Below are 15,248 nucleotides of genomic sequence, written 5' to 3'. Positions count from 1 at the left end.
TGTTACAATAAGATTTATTTAAAATGGAATTAATATCTTGTTTGAAATAAATTAATGAATAAATTCAAGGTTTTTTTTTAAATGCCTTTTTAGTTGGGATTTATTTTATTATTTTTTTATACTTCGAAAATTACAGTGAACTAAAACCAATCCAAAAAAGAGGGCTATACCAGAACCAGAAGAGACGTTCCATGTCACCTGCGCTGGGCCGTTGAGGCCCAAAGGAGCCCATTTTAATTGTGCTTCAAATTCATTACTTTCCATGGGCTCTCAATCTGGGCTGTTGAGACCCAAAATCCCTTTAATTGGGCTCTAAATCTGGCCTTTTGAGGCTTCTTATTCAGCAAATGAGCCCAAAGTAACCGTGATCGAGCTTGCAATCTGAGCCGCGGATACTCGAAATCCCTTTAATTAGTCTTTCAAGGTGGGTCTCAGCCCAAAATATTTTAATTGGACTTTCAAGTTGAGCCAATTAGGCCCAAAATGCCTTTCATTGGGCTTTCAAGCTGAGCTACTGAGGCCCAAAAGAGCCCCTTCTAGTTTCAGTGAAATAAATAACCGGTACGTATCTGATCACCTCATCGCCTGTGGAATCTCTAGCTGTTCTCTGCTGGACTTCTATTGTTATGGCATCTATACTCAGATCGAAACCGGTTTTCCTAATTTTTTTCATACAATTATGTCTCTCTCTCCTCACTCCAGCTCTTACGATTTCGTCCGGGTACGGTTCATATATACTGAAATTAACAAAAGAAAAAAAGCAAGTAGAAATCTGAAATTCTTTGATTTGATGGCATGAATGCGAAGATTTTTACTACTAACTAGTTCTTTTAGGTTTTTCCTTGAACTGACAGTATATGAGTTACAGGGTTTCGATTTTCACTGCTTGTTTTTGTTCTAATTAAGTTAATCGTTCTTTTTCCAGGTCTGGCGATGGTTACACCATCAATGGTCGAGTGAAGATTGCAGGTACCTGTTAGTATAGGGCTATAAATGCTTTTGAGTTTTGGTTACGGATGTTTAATTGTTTAGTTTGGATCAGTCATGAGCTTGAGATGGTTTCTTAATTTTATTAGTGATAAATTAAGGATTTAGAAATGCCCATTTCAGACTCGACATGTTATTATTCAGGTAAGGATCAATTTTAGCTGGTAGCAAGTTTCAAATCCTACTGGTGTTTTTTCATGCATTTTGCAAACTCAGATAGAACTAGTTCAAATGGCTTGTGCTGTTCACTTTGATTTTATTTCTAAGTTCCTGTAGAAATTTATTTCTTTATTTATCTAATGAAATTCAATGACCTGTATTTTAGGGCTTTGGCAAGTTTAGAGACACTGCTCCTTAACACCAACCCAATAGAAATGTCTATCTGGAGAGTGTGAGCAAGGTTCCTAGGTTAAGCTTTTTGATTGGGGTTCTTATACAAATTATTTTCTTCTCTATCTTTCTATTGATGTAGCTCTAAATCAAGAAAAAGGGAAGAAAATGAGCTGTATAGCTTGTCCCCTTACATTGGGATTTGGGTGTAACTGTGTAGTTGACTTGAGTTCTTGTGGCACCTTCATCGTGGCTGGAGTTTATTGAAGATCTTCAATGTGAATGCCAAACTAGATGAAGCATGGCTTACCTAGAAAATATTACCTCTTTTTTCTAATTACTAAGACTTTGTTATATTACATTAGGATGGCGATGCTAGACCTGTGGTTGTGGGATCATGACTCCTCATTCATGCAAAAATGAGATGATTTCCTAGCGCTGTCTAATCCATTCCTGCTGCATGTCAATTAAATCTTTATGAAGAATTGCAGGAGGAGTGTATGTTACATGAAGGACAAAAAAAAAGATGGGAAGAAAGTGGTGTGAGTAGAAGACCTAGTTGCGGTTCCTCTAAAGAGAGAAGCTAAGCCCTTGTCGACTAACACTATATTTTGAAGTTTTTGTTCGATACGAAAAGAAAGGATGTGTTTAACCCATGGGGAAGGAAAAGAAAAGAAATGAAATGTTAAGCAATTTATCATGTTTGGAAGATAAGAAAAGATTTTAAGGATATAATAGTCATATTAAAAAATATTTTTAATGTTACTCAATTTTGATGAAAAAGTATAGTGGGGTTTGAAGGATAACTTATCCCTCCTTTTCCTTTATTTTCCCACCTCATAAAACTCCCAAACAAGGGATATCATTTATCGCTTTGTCTTACCCTTTCCTTTCCATTCCTATCCCTCTATCCAAACTAAGTGTAAGTGTATGTGTTGGACACATAATCCGTGTCATGTCATGTCAACACAGGTATGACAGAGCAAAATGAGGAGTCGGAGTATTAGAATTTGTAACTAGTGGCTAGGATAGGAATTTATGACTCATAGTTTGGACAACCATCTAGCTCAAATTAGGGGTGTGCATTATTCAGGTATAACTGAATTACTGAACTAAACCGATGAAAATTCAATTATTTCAGTAAGGACATTTGGTTGTCGGTTTAGTTAGTGATTTTTAAAATTTTTTGTTTTCGGGTATCAATTTGGTTAACTCCAATTTGACAACTAAAATAACCAAATTTTTATTAATTAATATCTAAATTATAATTTTATTAATAATTTCAATTTATAATAATTCTTTTATTAAAAATATATTATGTGTATTATTTTTAAATAATTATAAATACATTTTTATTAATATTTTATTAATTAATAATATAAATGACATATATTACTTTTTTTAGTTATTTTGTTTATAGCTGATAACTAACTAAATATTTTTTATTTTAGTTATGTTCAGTTATTATATTAGAGGTTGTTATTGGTTCGGTTAAACTGAATGCTCACCCTTAGCTCAAACGGTGTCTGGTGCTGTCTTTTCCCCCTGCTTCCATCACAGATGTTGAAATCTTGATGGAGATACAGTGATTAGGCAATTATTTTGAATACAACTTAACTTAACTCAACTAAACCTTTATCCCAAAAATTTGGGGTCGGCTATATGGATTCGCTTTCTCTACTCTAAACGATTTTGGGTTAAATCCTCAGGAATGTGTAATGCTTCTAGGTTATGTTGTACTACTCTCCTCCAAGTAAATTTAGGTCTACCCCTTTTTTTCTTTCTATCCTCTAACCTAATGTGCTCTACTTGTCTAACTGGAGCCTCCGTATGTCTACGCTTCACATGACCAAACCACCTCAATCTCCCTTCTCTCAACTTATCTTCAATTGACACCACTCCTACCTTTTCTCTAATACTCTCATTACGGACTTTATCTAGTCTAGTATGGCCACTCATCCACCTTAACATTCTCATCTCTGCAACTCTTATCTTAGACGCATACGACTCTTTCAGTGCCCAACACTCACTACCATATAACATAGCAGGTCGTATGGCTGTACGGTAAAATTTTCCTTTCAACTTATTGGGAATCTTACGATCACATAAAACTCCCGTGGCACGTCTCCACTTCAACCATCCAGCTTTAATCCTATGACTAACATCCTCCTCACATCCCCCATCTACTTGAAGGACTGAGCCTAGATATTTAAAGTGATTACTTTGGGACAGTACCGCTCCATTCAAACTAACTCTTTCCCTGTCACCAGTTTGGCCTTCACTGAACTTGCAATGCATGTATTCTGTCTTCGTTCTACTTAACTTAAAACCCTTTGACTCTAGAGCACTTCTCCAAAGCTCTAGCTTTCTATTGACTCCTTCTCGTGTCTCATCTATCAGAACAATATCATCCGCAAACATCATGCACCAAGGAATACTCTCTTGTATATGTTTCGTCAATTCATCTAAAACTAATGTAAAAAGGAAAGGGCTTATGGCTGATCCTTGGTGTAATCCAATTGAGATCGGAAAATCTCGTGTCCCCTCCCACTGTACGCACAATAATAGTTGCTCCTTTATACATATCTTTCAACACTTCTATGTACCTAATAGATACCCTCTTTTGTTCTAATACATTCCATAAGACATTTCTTGGAACACTGTCATAAGCCTTCTCCAAATCAATAAAAACCATGTGTAGATCTTTCTTCACATCTCTATATTTCTCCATCAAGCTTCTAATGAGAAAAATCGCTTCCATAGTTGAACGACCGGGCATTAAACCAAATTGATTGAGAGAGATAGATGTATCATGACGTAGTCGATGCTCCACAACTCTCTCCCACAACTTCATAGTATGGCTCATGAGTTTAATTCCCCTATAGTTTGAGTAACTCTGTATGTCTCCCTTATTTTTAAAAATAGGTACTAAGACACTCCTCCTCCATTCATCAGGCATTTTTCTTTGAGTTTAGAATCTTATTAAATAATTTAGTTAACCATGCCACTCTCATATCTCCCAAACACTTCCACACTTCAATTGGTATTTCATCGGGTCCACAGGCTTTACCCACTTTCATTCTCTTAAGTGCTTCCTTTACTTCTAAAGATCTAATCCTTCTACTGTAATTCACATTCTTTTCTATTGTTCTATAATCTATATTCACGCTATTACCATTTTGACTATTATTAAAGAGATCATTAAAATAATTTCTCCATCTTTCTTTGATGCCCTCATCTTTTACCAACATTTTTTCTTCTTTATTCTTAATGCACCTAACTTAATTGAGATCTTGACATTTCCTTTCTCTCCTCCTTGCTAATCTATAAATATCTTTCTCCCCTTCTTTAGTTCTAAGTTTCTCATATAACTTTTCAAAAGCCTGTGCTCTTACTTGACTAACTACCTTTTTTGCCTCTTTCTTTGCTATCTTGTACTGTTCATATGCCTCATTATTATCACATTTAGGTAATTTCTTATACCATTCTCTTTTTCTCTTCACTGCCTTTTGTACTTCCTCATTCCACCACCATCTCTCTTTTGAGGGTGGTCCATGTCCTTTAGACTCTCCAAGTACTTTTCTAGCTACTTCTCTAATCTTTGATGCCATCTGTATCCACATATCATTGGCCTCCATATCCAGCTTCCATACTTCGGACTCGAGAAGCTCATTTTTGAACTTCACTTGATTTGCTCCTCTGAACTCCTACCACTTTGTTCGAGCTACACTATTTCTTCTGACCTTATTTGACTTGTTCCTAATCTTGACATCCAAGACCACCAACCGATGTTGACTTGTTAAAGCCTCTCCTGGAATGACCTTGCAATCCTTGCATAGAGCTCTATTTGTCTTCCTGGTTAAGAGGAAGTCGATTTGGCTTCTATGTTGCCCACTTCTGAAAGTCACTAAATGTGACTCTCTTTTTATAAAGTAGGTATTTGCTAGTATTAGGTCGTATGCCATAGCAAAATCCAAGATGTTTTTTCCCTCCTCATTTCGACTTCCAAAACTAAAACCTTCATGAACATTCTCATAACCTTGTCTATCACTTCCTACATGTCCATTCAAATCTCCACCAATGAAAACATTCTCTTCATTTGGTATGCTTTGCATTAAATCATAGATATCTTCCCAAAATCTTTGTTTACTCTCACTGTCTAGTCCTATTTGTGGGGCATAAGCACTAACTATATTTATTGTTTCTCCTTCTAGTACTAGCTTTACTAGTATAATTCTATCTCCTACTCTTTTCACAGTTATTACTGCGTTTTTCAATGTCTTGTCTATGATTATGCCCACTCCGTTCTTATTTCTCTCCTTTCCGGTAAACCACAGTTTGTACCCTGAATTACCTATTTCCTTACTTTTCTCTCCTACCCATTTAGTCTCCTGAATGCAAGCAATATTCACCCTTCTCCTTTCCAAGGTATCCACAAGCTCCATTAATTTTCCTGTAAGTGATCCAACATTCCAAGTACCAACCTGATCCTCCTCCTAACCTGCTCCTTCCTAATTGGTCTCTTCCTATGATATCTTCTATTGTTTTTTATGTCTATTTTGTGTTCTGTTCCACTATCTGTTCTTTTATCTGTCCTATGGACTAACTTCTTTACCCACACCCGTCTATGATGTGGGAACCCTTGCTCACTTAACACCACACTCGGGCGCCGGCATGGCGCGTCACTTTTGGTGAATGCCCTACACCCTTGCATATTTCTCACTACACCCGGTCTCCGATGTAGCGCATCGTTAGTAGAGGACGCCCCAACGTTTATATCATTTGAATCCATATCATAAGGTGTGACGAAATTTTTACGCTAGTTGTCACCTACCGCAACCCTCCTCCTTTATCCGGGCTTGGGACCGGCTAAGTGCAAACTACTTAGGCAGAGTTAGGCAATTATTTTGAATCCAGATTCAAAATTTTGATTGGTGGCTTACTTTGCCTCTCAATAGCATGAACAATTATGGTTACATTGGCTTGCTGTTTATTTCTCTGATTTGCTTCTTTTCTAGTTGAGTTAGATTATTGATGAATTTATTTGGCAGGTGTGGGTGTAAAAGGATTTGGTTTTCCTGGAAAACTATCCAATGTCAAAGTTATACTTAATGGCGGCCAAAGCATCACTTTTCTGAGGCCTGATGGATATTTTTCATTGTATCCTACTATTCTTTTCTGTGTTTTCTTCCCATGTGCATGGTTGTCAATGGTTCTTCTTATTGTAGTCGTTCTGGGCAATTCTTCTGGCTGCTTTTTCACTAGTAGATTTTAATATAAACTTCAGTATTATGTTATCAAAGGAAATCTTTTCTGGGGGACATCTTGATTCCTTGACTAATATGCTAAAAGCTATAACGTGCCAGCAGGGACTCATTTAATTGAAGTGGCTGCAATAGGCTATTTCTTTTCTCCAGTAGGATTTTCAATCTTCAAAATGATGTTAACATTGAATGATCATGTACAGACTACAGATTTCCCTTTATAGAATTTTCTTTTAAATGTTTAGGTCCGAGTTGATGTTAGCGCCAGATTCCCTGGTCAGGTTCAGGCAGCATTGACAGAGAACAGAAGGGGCCTGAGTGAGTTGGTGTTAGAGCCATTGAGAGACGAACAGTATTATGAGGTTGATCTTCTTTCTTGTATCTATCGTACTAGTTGATTAGCTTATCATTTATTATCTCTTTTCTCATATCTTGTTTTGTTACAGATTAGGGAACCCTTCTCCATAATGTCTGTTGTCAAAAGCCCAATGGGTCTTATGGTGGGATTTATGTTGGTGGTTATGTTCCTAATGCCCAAATTAATGGAGAACATGGGTAAAGTACTCTATTTGATTCACAATTAATATGTTTCAGACATGGCCTTGAGGAATTGCAGGAGCTTTACATTGCCTGAATACTGAGTAGCTGATTTCGCTAAATGATGCATTAGTTGGATCCGCAAATCAACATTACTTTTGCTCACCTGCATTCAATAATCACAAGTTTGGCACAATTATTCTTAGAATATCATGGAAAATCATGTTGTATTTTCTCATCATTCAATATTTTGAGTAAGAGATAATTGGTCATTCCTTTTTCACATGCATTGCCAATCAATTATTTTATTTTGTGTTTATCTTCATTGACCTTAAAATTTTGTGAGGATTTTTGCACTTGTTGAATTACTTTTGACGTTGCTTATTTCTTCACTTATCATATACTCTGTTGTGTACTATAACAGATCCTGAGGAAATGAGGCGAGCACAAGAAGAAATGAGGCAACAAGGGGTTCCCTCCCTAGCAAGCTTATTGCCAGGAGCACAGAGATAAATTCAAATTGGGCTCATCCACTCCATCTGAGAAGCTTAAAAATTCTGGAGCATTGTGATCGAGAGCTGTCATTGGTGCTCAGTGGATCATATGTGCACACAATTATCAATTCTCTCTTATCATACATGACAATTTACTTAGTCTGGAAGGTTGTAATGTTCGTGTTTAACTTACACGGAGACTTCTACCATTATGTTTGTTTATGATTTTGAAGATCCTGTCCCAAATTTTGTATTCTTAGTATTTATTTTCTTTGCTGGAAGAGCAGTTAAAGTACCCAACACTCCTAATAATGCCTGTCTAGTTGTGAACAGAAAAATTATTGATTATTCTTTGTATCCTGAATTTAGGTCATAAATGGGATCTAGAATATTTTACATTAAAGATTTTTTTTTTTTCTAAATATGAGAAGTGAATTCTATATAATTATATGAAAATATTAAATAATTTGGGTCGATGCAGATCCAGATAAAAAAAAAAAAAATCCTTCGAAACGTAACCCCAATTGATGGGCCAGGGCTCAGAGGCCCATTAGTATGTTCATAACGAGTTGACTTACCGCCCGGCTCTATCTAAAACTCTACATTTATGGAGATTCATACAAGGCTTCGTCTGCTACTGATTTACTTTCGTCACTTGCTAAAATTTAAATCCTAAACTTCAGCCTCCATTTCTCTCGGAATTTCTCTGTATGATCGTTCAGTTAACGTACTCTTATGCATAGAATACGTGTATATACGATACTTATACGCCTACTGTACTAGGCTCCGATGGAGAGCATAACAACGACCACAAAATCAGAGAGGCGATGGAGATCGAAGCCTCTGCAGAGCTCCAAACCTTCTCTAGTCATGGCCTTCTTCTCTTGCCTCGCTTGGCTTTATGTAGCCGGACGGTTCGTTACTCCTTTTTTATTTTCTTTGATCATTTCCCATTTTCCTTCAATTCCCGGTTTCTTTCTCCGAAGAATGTAGTATCGGGATTAACGATATAATTGCTGTATTTGGATGTGTTTGGGGGAAAAGAATCTACTTAATATCATAATTTGTATAATTCTGAATACTTGCAATTATAAATGATTGACTTGGTCACTTAGACTTTGTGGATTTGAGGTAAACGGAATTTGGACCTAATTCCAATGGATCCTCTAAGTGACGATTCAAATAGTAACAGTTTTCTGCAAACAAACACTGAAGAAAATAGTTTGATTTTACACATACTGTGTTCTATCTCCTTAGCTAAGCTAACAATTAGTTTATGATGTTTGTTTCATCGGATACGAGAGGACGATAAAGTGGTAAATAATAATTCATGCCTTCTTTCTTTTTCCTTCTTTCTTTTTGGAAAGCAACAGATTGTGGCAAGATGCTGAGAACAGAACATTGCTTTCTAGTCTTCTTAAGATGAATTCAGCCCAGGTTTGCTTTGGCCTCCTCTGTTTCATAAAGACATCCCATTTTCTTTTGGGTTGGAGATGGTGTGGGGGTGCTAATTTTTGGTCATTGTTCCAGTAATCAAATTGAGAAATGGTGTCAAGTGACAATGACTTTCTTTTCCTCTATAAATTCAGTTATATACGGTCTGTTAATTATTTATTCATTTTTTGTACTTGTTGGCAGAGACCCAAGGTTCCTACTGTTGAAGATAAGCTAGCTGACCTAGGATGCAAGTACGTTTCCTATAGTTTGTTTACCTTTTTTTGTCAAAATTAAATTTCATTGACCAAAGATGACCATGTGCCTTTTGCGTTGGTATCAATGATAATGATTTGTAGAGATCTCGAGAGGAGGATTGTGGAGGCTGAGATGGAGTTGACCTTGGCCAAGAGTCAAGGTTACCTCAAGAACCAGCTGCAGCATAGTGGATCTTCAGATCGGAAGCTTCTTGCAGTTATTGGAGTTTATACTGGATTTGGCAGTCGTTTAAAGCGAAATATGTTTAGAGGGTCATGGATGCCTAGAGGTTAGTTGCGATTTGATTGCATAGTATATTGGCTGTCTAGCTCATTGTCTTCTGATCACTTAATATGCTCATCAAAAAAAGAAAGAAATTATTTCAATTAATATTAAATTGCAAATTTTATTTGATTTCATATCTGTGTATTATTATTATTATTTTTGTTCATTTGACTTTGGTTGGGACTCAAACTCGAACCCAAGACGTCATAGTTATGGAGATTAGTACCACCGAGCTAAAACTCTTTTGTATAACATAATTTCTTCTTTTAGCTCCATTGCTTGCACTTCGACGGTCTAAGAACTTTTTAGGTTGAGAATTGAGACTCAAGAATTGATGCTTATCTGCTAAAATAACAGATTCTTGCAATTTGTGAAACTATTTTCATCTTAATATAAATGCTAACTAATGCTGATTTTGACATTGAAGATCAGAATATTAATATAAATGCTTTCATCATTGTGTGTAATGCTTCCCATTGCATTGCCTTCTGTCAGTTGTTCCTTTACCGCACGTCTCAATTTTAATTAGTCCTCTTGAAATTCACCTTATATTACTGATTGGATTCTTATTGTTTATGACTTTGTCACATTGCATACTGTTTCTGTCTCAGGTGTTGTTGGTTTCACATTGTGAGTGGTATTGATTAAAATTATATTCATTAATTGTTGATAAATCTTTTACAAGCTGAGCTTTTGCTTTTTGTAGGTGATGCCTTGAAAAGACTCGAGGAAAGGGGAGTGATGATACGTTTTGTGATTGGCCGGAGGTTTTCCCTCACACTTTAAACCTTATTTTAGCATATGCTTTAGTTTTCTCATTCAGCAGATAGCTTGATTTTATTCCACTGTTTATTCGGAGTATAAAATTGTATTATTAATCCAATGGGGCCTTATACTTCTGGTAACTTATTCTTCTTCTTTTTAAATTGGCAGTGCTAATCGGGGTGATAGTTTGGATCGCCATATTGATTATGAAAATATCTCAACAAAGGATTTCTTGATTCTTGTAGGTGATGGAATTTTATGTTTCGTTTTTTAATTTGTCAAATAGACAATGCTGCTTTTTTCTGTGGAATGATGATATTTTTATTAGTCATCAATCTCTGCATAAACATTTTGAATTTTTTATCATTTTTATTTCCTAATTAGTCTTCATGGAGGAAAACTAAAATATATTATTTGACCTTCATTCTACTGTCAAAGGAGAAAAACAAACTATATCCAAAATGCAAAACAGTTGAAGCAAAAAATCATTTGACATTCATTCAACTCTTGTTGCTGATTAGGCAGACTTTATGAACATTTAAAGCATAGAGTCTGAGAACACTTTTTATTTTTATCAGGAGGGTCATGAGGAGGCAGAAGAAGAATTGCCAAAGAAAGCAAAATTCTTCTTTAGCACTGCAGCACAAAATTGGGATGCAGAATTTTATGTGAAAGTTGATGACAATATAAATCTTGATCTTGGTATGGCTTCAATTTCTTAGCAGTTCCTAAAGCATTACTACTTCGCATGTCTAATTATTTCTTAGAACACTTTTTAATGTTGTTTAAAACTTTTTCTTCTGAGACAGAAGGGTTAATTGGAATTCTTGAACGCCGTCGTGGTCAAGATAGCGCTTACATTGGTTGCATGAAGTCAGGAGATGTGATAACTGAAGAGTACGTGTTCTGTAATTAATTACTTCAGCCTCATTGCAACTGCCTATCCTTTATGTTATATCATACAGTACGGACATTTAGATATATTCTTATAAAATTTATATACTAATTAGAATTTTAACTGAACTTGTTGGATTTCTCTTCCCAATGCATGTGGAGTTTGAATTTTCCTAACACTGGCGTCATTCTGTCAAGTTGTAGAAAATTTATGCTTGAAACACGTGTTAACCATGTTGTTTCTGTTTTTTGTGGTATTTGTAACTACTTGCTAATCCTAAATAGGCTTCCTATGAGTTTAGTTCAAAGGTTCTTATTTGCAAATTCTATTTTTTTTCTTTTCTCTCATAAATGGGTTGAGGGTATATTCTTTGCTTTTGTCAGTCCTAATGCTTTGGTTTCAGTATTTGAACTGCTATTATTTTCAGAGGAAAGCAATGGTATGAGTCTGAATGGTGGAAATTTGGGGATGAGAAATCGTAAGTGCTTTATTGTAGTAATAGTATAGTTCTGAATGCTTTTGGAGTGGTCAAGTTTGACCATATTCATTTTTTGATTGTTTCAGGTACTTCCGACATGCTGCTGGTGCACTTTTAATACTCTCCAAAAATTTGGCCCAGTATATTAACATAAATAGGTTAGTTATAGATGTTGCAACTGGACAAGTGGTGTTTAGGGTCTAGCCTTAAGTTGTGGAAGTCAGTATAAAGTTAAGGCTATGATTGGAGCAGTGGCTCATTGCAAATTGGGTGACAATGAGACCCCCTATAATCATTATTATGTTTTAAAGCTTAATTGCAAGCTACTATATTTGCAAAGCTCTGGAATAATCAGTAATCCATAAATTCTCCTCACTGTGCTTCTGTGTTCATGACACACGAGCCATAAATTTTGAGGAGATAGGATGCTTGTTTCTTGTTCTGAGTAATGATGTTCAGCGTTTTCACACTACTGGTGGAGTTCATTTCTCTGAATTAAATTTGAGCTGTCTCACTCTTTGGTCACCCTGTGCGCATGAATTTTAATATTTCTTTTAATTCTTAATTACATGCAGTGCATCTCTAAAGACTTACGCTCATGATGATATATCTGTGGGATCTTGGATGATGGGTCTTCAAGCTACTTACATTGATGATAATCGTTTTTGTTGCAGTAGCATTAAACAAGGTGAACTTGCTCCTTTGCTGTTATTTTGATGAATTGAGCCTTTATTAGTAGAGCTTTTTCTTCTTATTTGAAAGGCCAACTTTTCACTTGCAGATAAAGTGTGTTCTCTAGCATGATCAGAGCATAGGAGAGGGACTTAACTTTCATCAAAATTCATGTTCTACTTTGCTGTAATGGATGGCATGCATCTGTTGTTGCATCCACTCATTGTCAGGATCAGTGGAGCATCGACTAGATAATTCTTTCCAGATGTGGCGATTGGCTGCAATTCTTTTAGGATAAACACAGGTTAACGACAATATGAACTCAGAGTGGGCCAACTTTTGGCGTACGACTGCTCTCTGATAAGTTTGTTGATAGCCTTGCATGAATTGTGATCAACAGAATAGCTTCTCTACATGTCATCGATCATGTTTTTCTGTATATCCTTTTTTCTCAAGCTGCTGCTAATGGAAAGTAGCGCAAACAGTAGTTTTTCAATTTTCCAGCATGAACAGCAATACCAAGTTTTGTTACTGTTCCACCAAATTATTTGCAACATTTAACATTCTTATCATTGTGATCACTGATTAGCAGTAACTTGTAGCCTGAAGTGTTTATGAGTGTTACACACACATTAACACACTTGATAATCTCTCATGAATTTTATCAGTATGTTTAGGTGTCAAAAGATTTTTAACTTACCAGTTTAGCAGATTGAAAAGTAAGAATTGAAGGTTTAAAAATCTCCATAAATCTTAGTTTTCTTAAGAAAAAAACTTACTCTCAAACAAGTAATTTATATTCCTATTATTAGTTATAAGAATTTATGTAATACAAAAATAAATTTATTATTTAGTAATTTCAGTGGGAGAAGATATTTAAATATATGGGGGACTCCTAATCAGTGCTTAGATATTCTCCCTAATATCTTTTTTTTTTTAATTATTTTATACAAATAGAGAATATTTTTTTGATCACATACAAATGGAGAATTAGATCCAAAAAAAAAAAAAACCTAAACAGCACAATTACGGGCCTATCATGAAAAAGCCAATGTAGAATGCCAGACGGAGGCAAATGTAGAAGATAATACCTTAAAGGATAACAAAAAGCACAGTGCATTCATCAATCTGCACTAGAATTTGCGTTATGACAGGTTTTTTACCTAAACATCCCAATCTGACACTCCCATAACCATATTAACCACATTCGAACTGTTGCATTCCACTAAGAGATGGTTAAAACCCGTTGGTAAGGCTATTTCATGAAGAAAGCCCGTAACTGAGCCATAGACACTGTACATCGCCCCCAATTCGCCAGAAAGCCACATGTGCAGTCCCCAAGTTCTCCTCTAATTAAACAACTGCCATGATCAAACGTTTCGACCCCTTTAGCTGAACAGCCGGTTGGGGAAGCTTTCCGACCCACCTACCGAGTCTCTCACACCAGCTGAAATACCCAAGTTACAGCATCGATTCATGATGATTGTTGAAGACAGCGTTATTCTTCCTTTGCCAAATTCTTCGGCAAGCTGTGCCAAATACAACGTCCCATCTCCATCCCTCTACCTTATCTTCCTTTCTCGTCAAGTTACGCGTCATCCAATACGAAACAGAGCTTGATTTATTATTATTAAAGAAACCTGGCCGCTCATTCGATGGCAGCAACTGTCTCCACACACATGACCCAAACTTGCAGTCCCGCAATGCATGAATAGAAGACTCTGCGTGGCCCAGACACAATTCACAAGTATCCGACGTTACCAGGTGTCGGCGGCTTCTTTCTGCATTCGTAAGAAGCCTGACGTGCTTCGCCAACCAAAGAAACACTCTCACTCTTTGTGGACCTTTCCAGTGCCATATTACCATCCAATCAGATTGCGTTGAGTGAGCCTCACCTTCCATAAACGACATATAAGCAGACTTAATACTTAACTTACCACTGGAAGAAAGTTTCCAGTAAACTGCATCTGCATCACTTGCTTCTTGAGGAGGAAGAATTGCGCAAATATCCTTCAACAATTTTTAGCTTAGCAGGGAAGACAACTTACTCCAGCTCCTTTCACATTAATTTATTCAATTTCTGTAATCCTCCTTCCCCTTTAAAATCTCCTTCTTCACCTATTAATCTTTGTGTAGGTTATTATTAAACGCAGGGGAATAAACAGACAAAACGAATAGAATCACTTGCTGCTCTAGAAAATTTGGGGGTTGATGCCCACAATATACTCTGAGGAAAACTTAATAATGTCAATTACTCCTGTAGTGAGGCAAAATTTTTGCTTGTGAAATTCTAGGCAATTATAAATTTGGAAGAAATCTACCAGACCCCTCCCCCCTCCTGAGTAAAACAGTTAAGGTTCTGATCATTCTTGCAAGTATGTTGTAGCATTGAGACATTGTGCTAGATTTCTAGCATGTATTTATTTTCTTCTATTAATATTCTTTCTTTGTTCCTCAATTAATCCTGGAAATCTTCTCTAGTTTTCATCATGCTGCACCTCATTGGCAGTCTCCACCTTTTCCACGCAGTTTCCCCAATTAATTCGGCTTTATCAACATTCCTTTTAGTGAATCTGTTGCTAATCTTCGTCTATTTTATAGTTTGCTATAAACTATTTACTTCCACAGGTTCTGCAGCAACTGAGGGAAAAGGCACTGAGGCGTGCAAAGTTAACATAACACGAAGTATTGCAAAAAATTGAAGGACTGTAGCAAGAAAGAACAGAGACTATGAAAAATCAGATGCTATTAGGAAGGATTAAGCTATTATGGCAATTTCTCTTATCGATAATCCAGATGGCACAATTTGGCAACCAGCTATTCGTCTTGCACTGCAAGAGCATCATGCT

At 36.2% G+C, this 15,248-nt stretch overlaps 2 protein-coding genes across 7 annotated transcripts; both read left to right on the top strand.

The window, feature by feature from the left end:
• Positions 1-558: 558 nt before the first annotated feature.
• LOC110672733 (ER membrane protein complex subunit 7 homolog) lies at positions 559-8,015 on the top strand. Its single transcript, XM_021835598.2, has 7 exons — positions 559-721; positions 926-969; positions 6,369-6,477; positions 6,670-6,733; positions 6,827-6,943; positions 7,028-7,136; positions 7,543-8,015. Exons 1-7 carry the CDS (start codon positions 627-629, stop codon positions 7,629-7,631), a joined length of 627 nt encoding a protein of 208 aa, XP_021691290.1. The 5' UTR covers positions 559-626; the 3' UTR covers positions 7,632-8,015.
• A 187-nt stretch (positions 8,016-8,202) lies between these two features.
• LOC110672732 (hydroxyproline O-galactosyltransferase HPGT3) lies at positions 8,203-13,085 on the top strand. 6 transcript variants are annotated; one of them, XM_021835591.2, is made up of 13 exons: positions 8,203-8,320; positions 8,396-8,526; positions 8,986-9,049; positions 9,251-9,300; positions 9,406-9,593; positions 10,296-10,356; positions 10,523-10,595; positions 10,933-11,056; positions 11,164-11,251; positions 11,677-11,727; positions 11,814-11,885; positions 12,303-12,415; positions 12,509-13,085. In XM_021835591.2, the coding sequence occupies exons 2-13, from the start codon at positions 8,402-8,404 to the stop codon at positions 12,529-12,531; spliced, it is 1,032 nt and encodes a 343-aa protein (XP_021691283.2). In that variant the 5' UTR covers positions 8,203-8,320; positions 8,396-8,401; the 3' UTR covers positions 12,532-13,085. The 6 variants fall into 6 exon arrangements, with proteins under 6 accessions (XP_021691283.2, XP_021691287.2, XP_057985590.1 ...); XM_021835595.2 differs by lacking the exon at positions 8,986-9,049; XM_058129607.1 differs by lacking the exon at positions 12,509-13,085 and having other exon boundaries at positions 12,303-12,444.
• Positions 13,086-15,248: the final 2,163 nt, after the last annotated feature.

This window comes from Hevea brasiliensis, chromosome 11 (genome assembly GCF_030052815.1).
Source record: "Hevea brasiliensis isolate MT/VB/25A 57/8 chromosome 11, ASM3005281v1, whole genome shotgun sequence".
In the NCBI taxonomy this organism is placed as follows: domain Eukaryota; kingdom Viridiplantae; phylum Streptophyta; class Magnoliopsida; order Malpighiales; family Euphorbiaceae; genus Hevea; species Hevea brasiliensis.
Note: the sequence above shows the minus strand (reverse complement) of the source record. Positions and strands in the feature narration are given on the sequence as shown.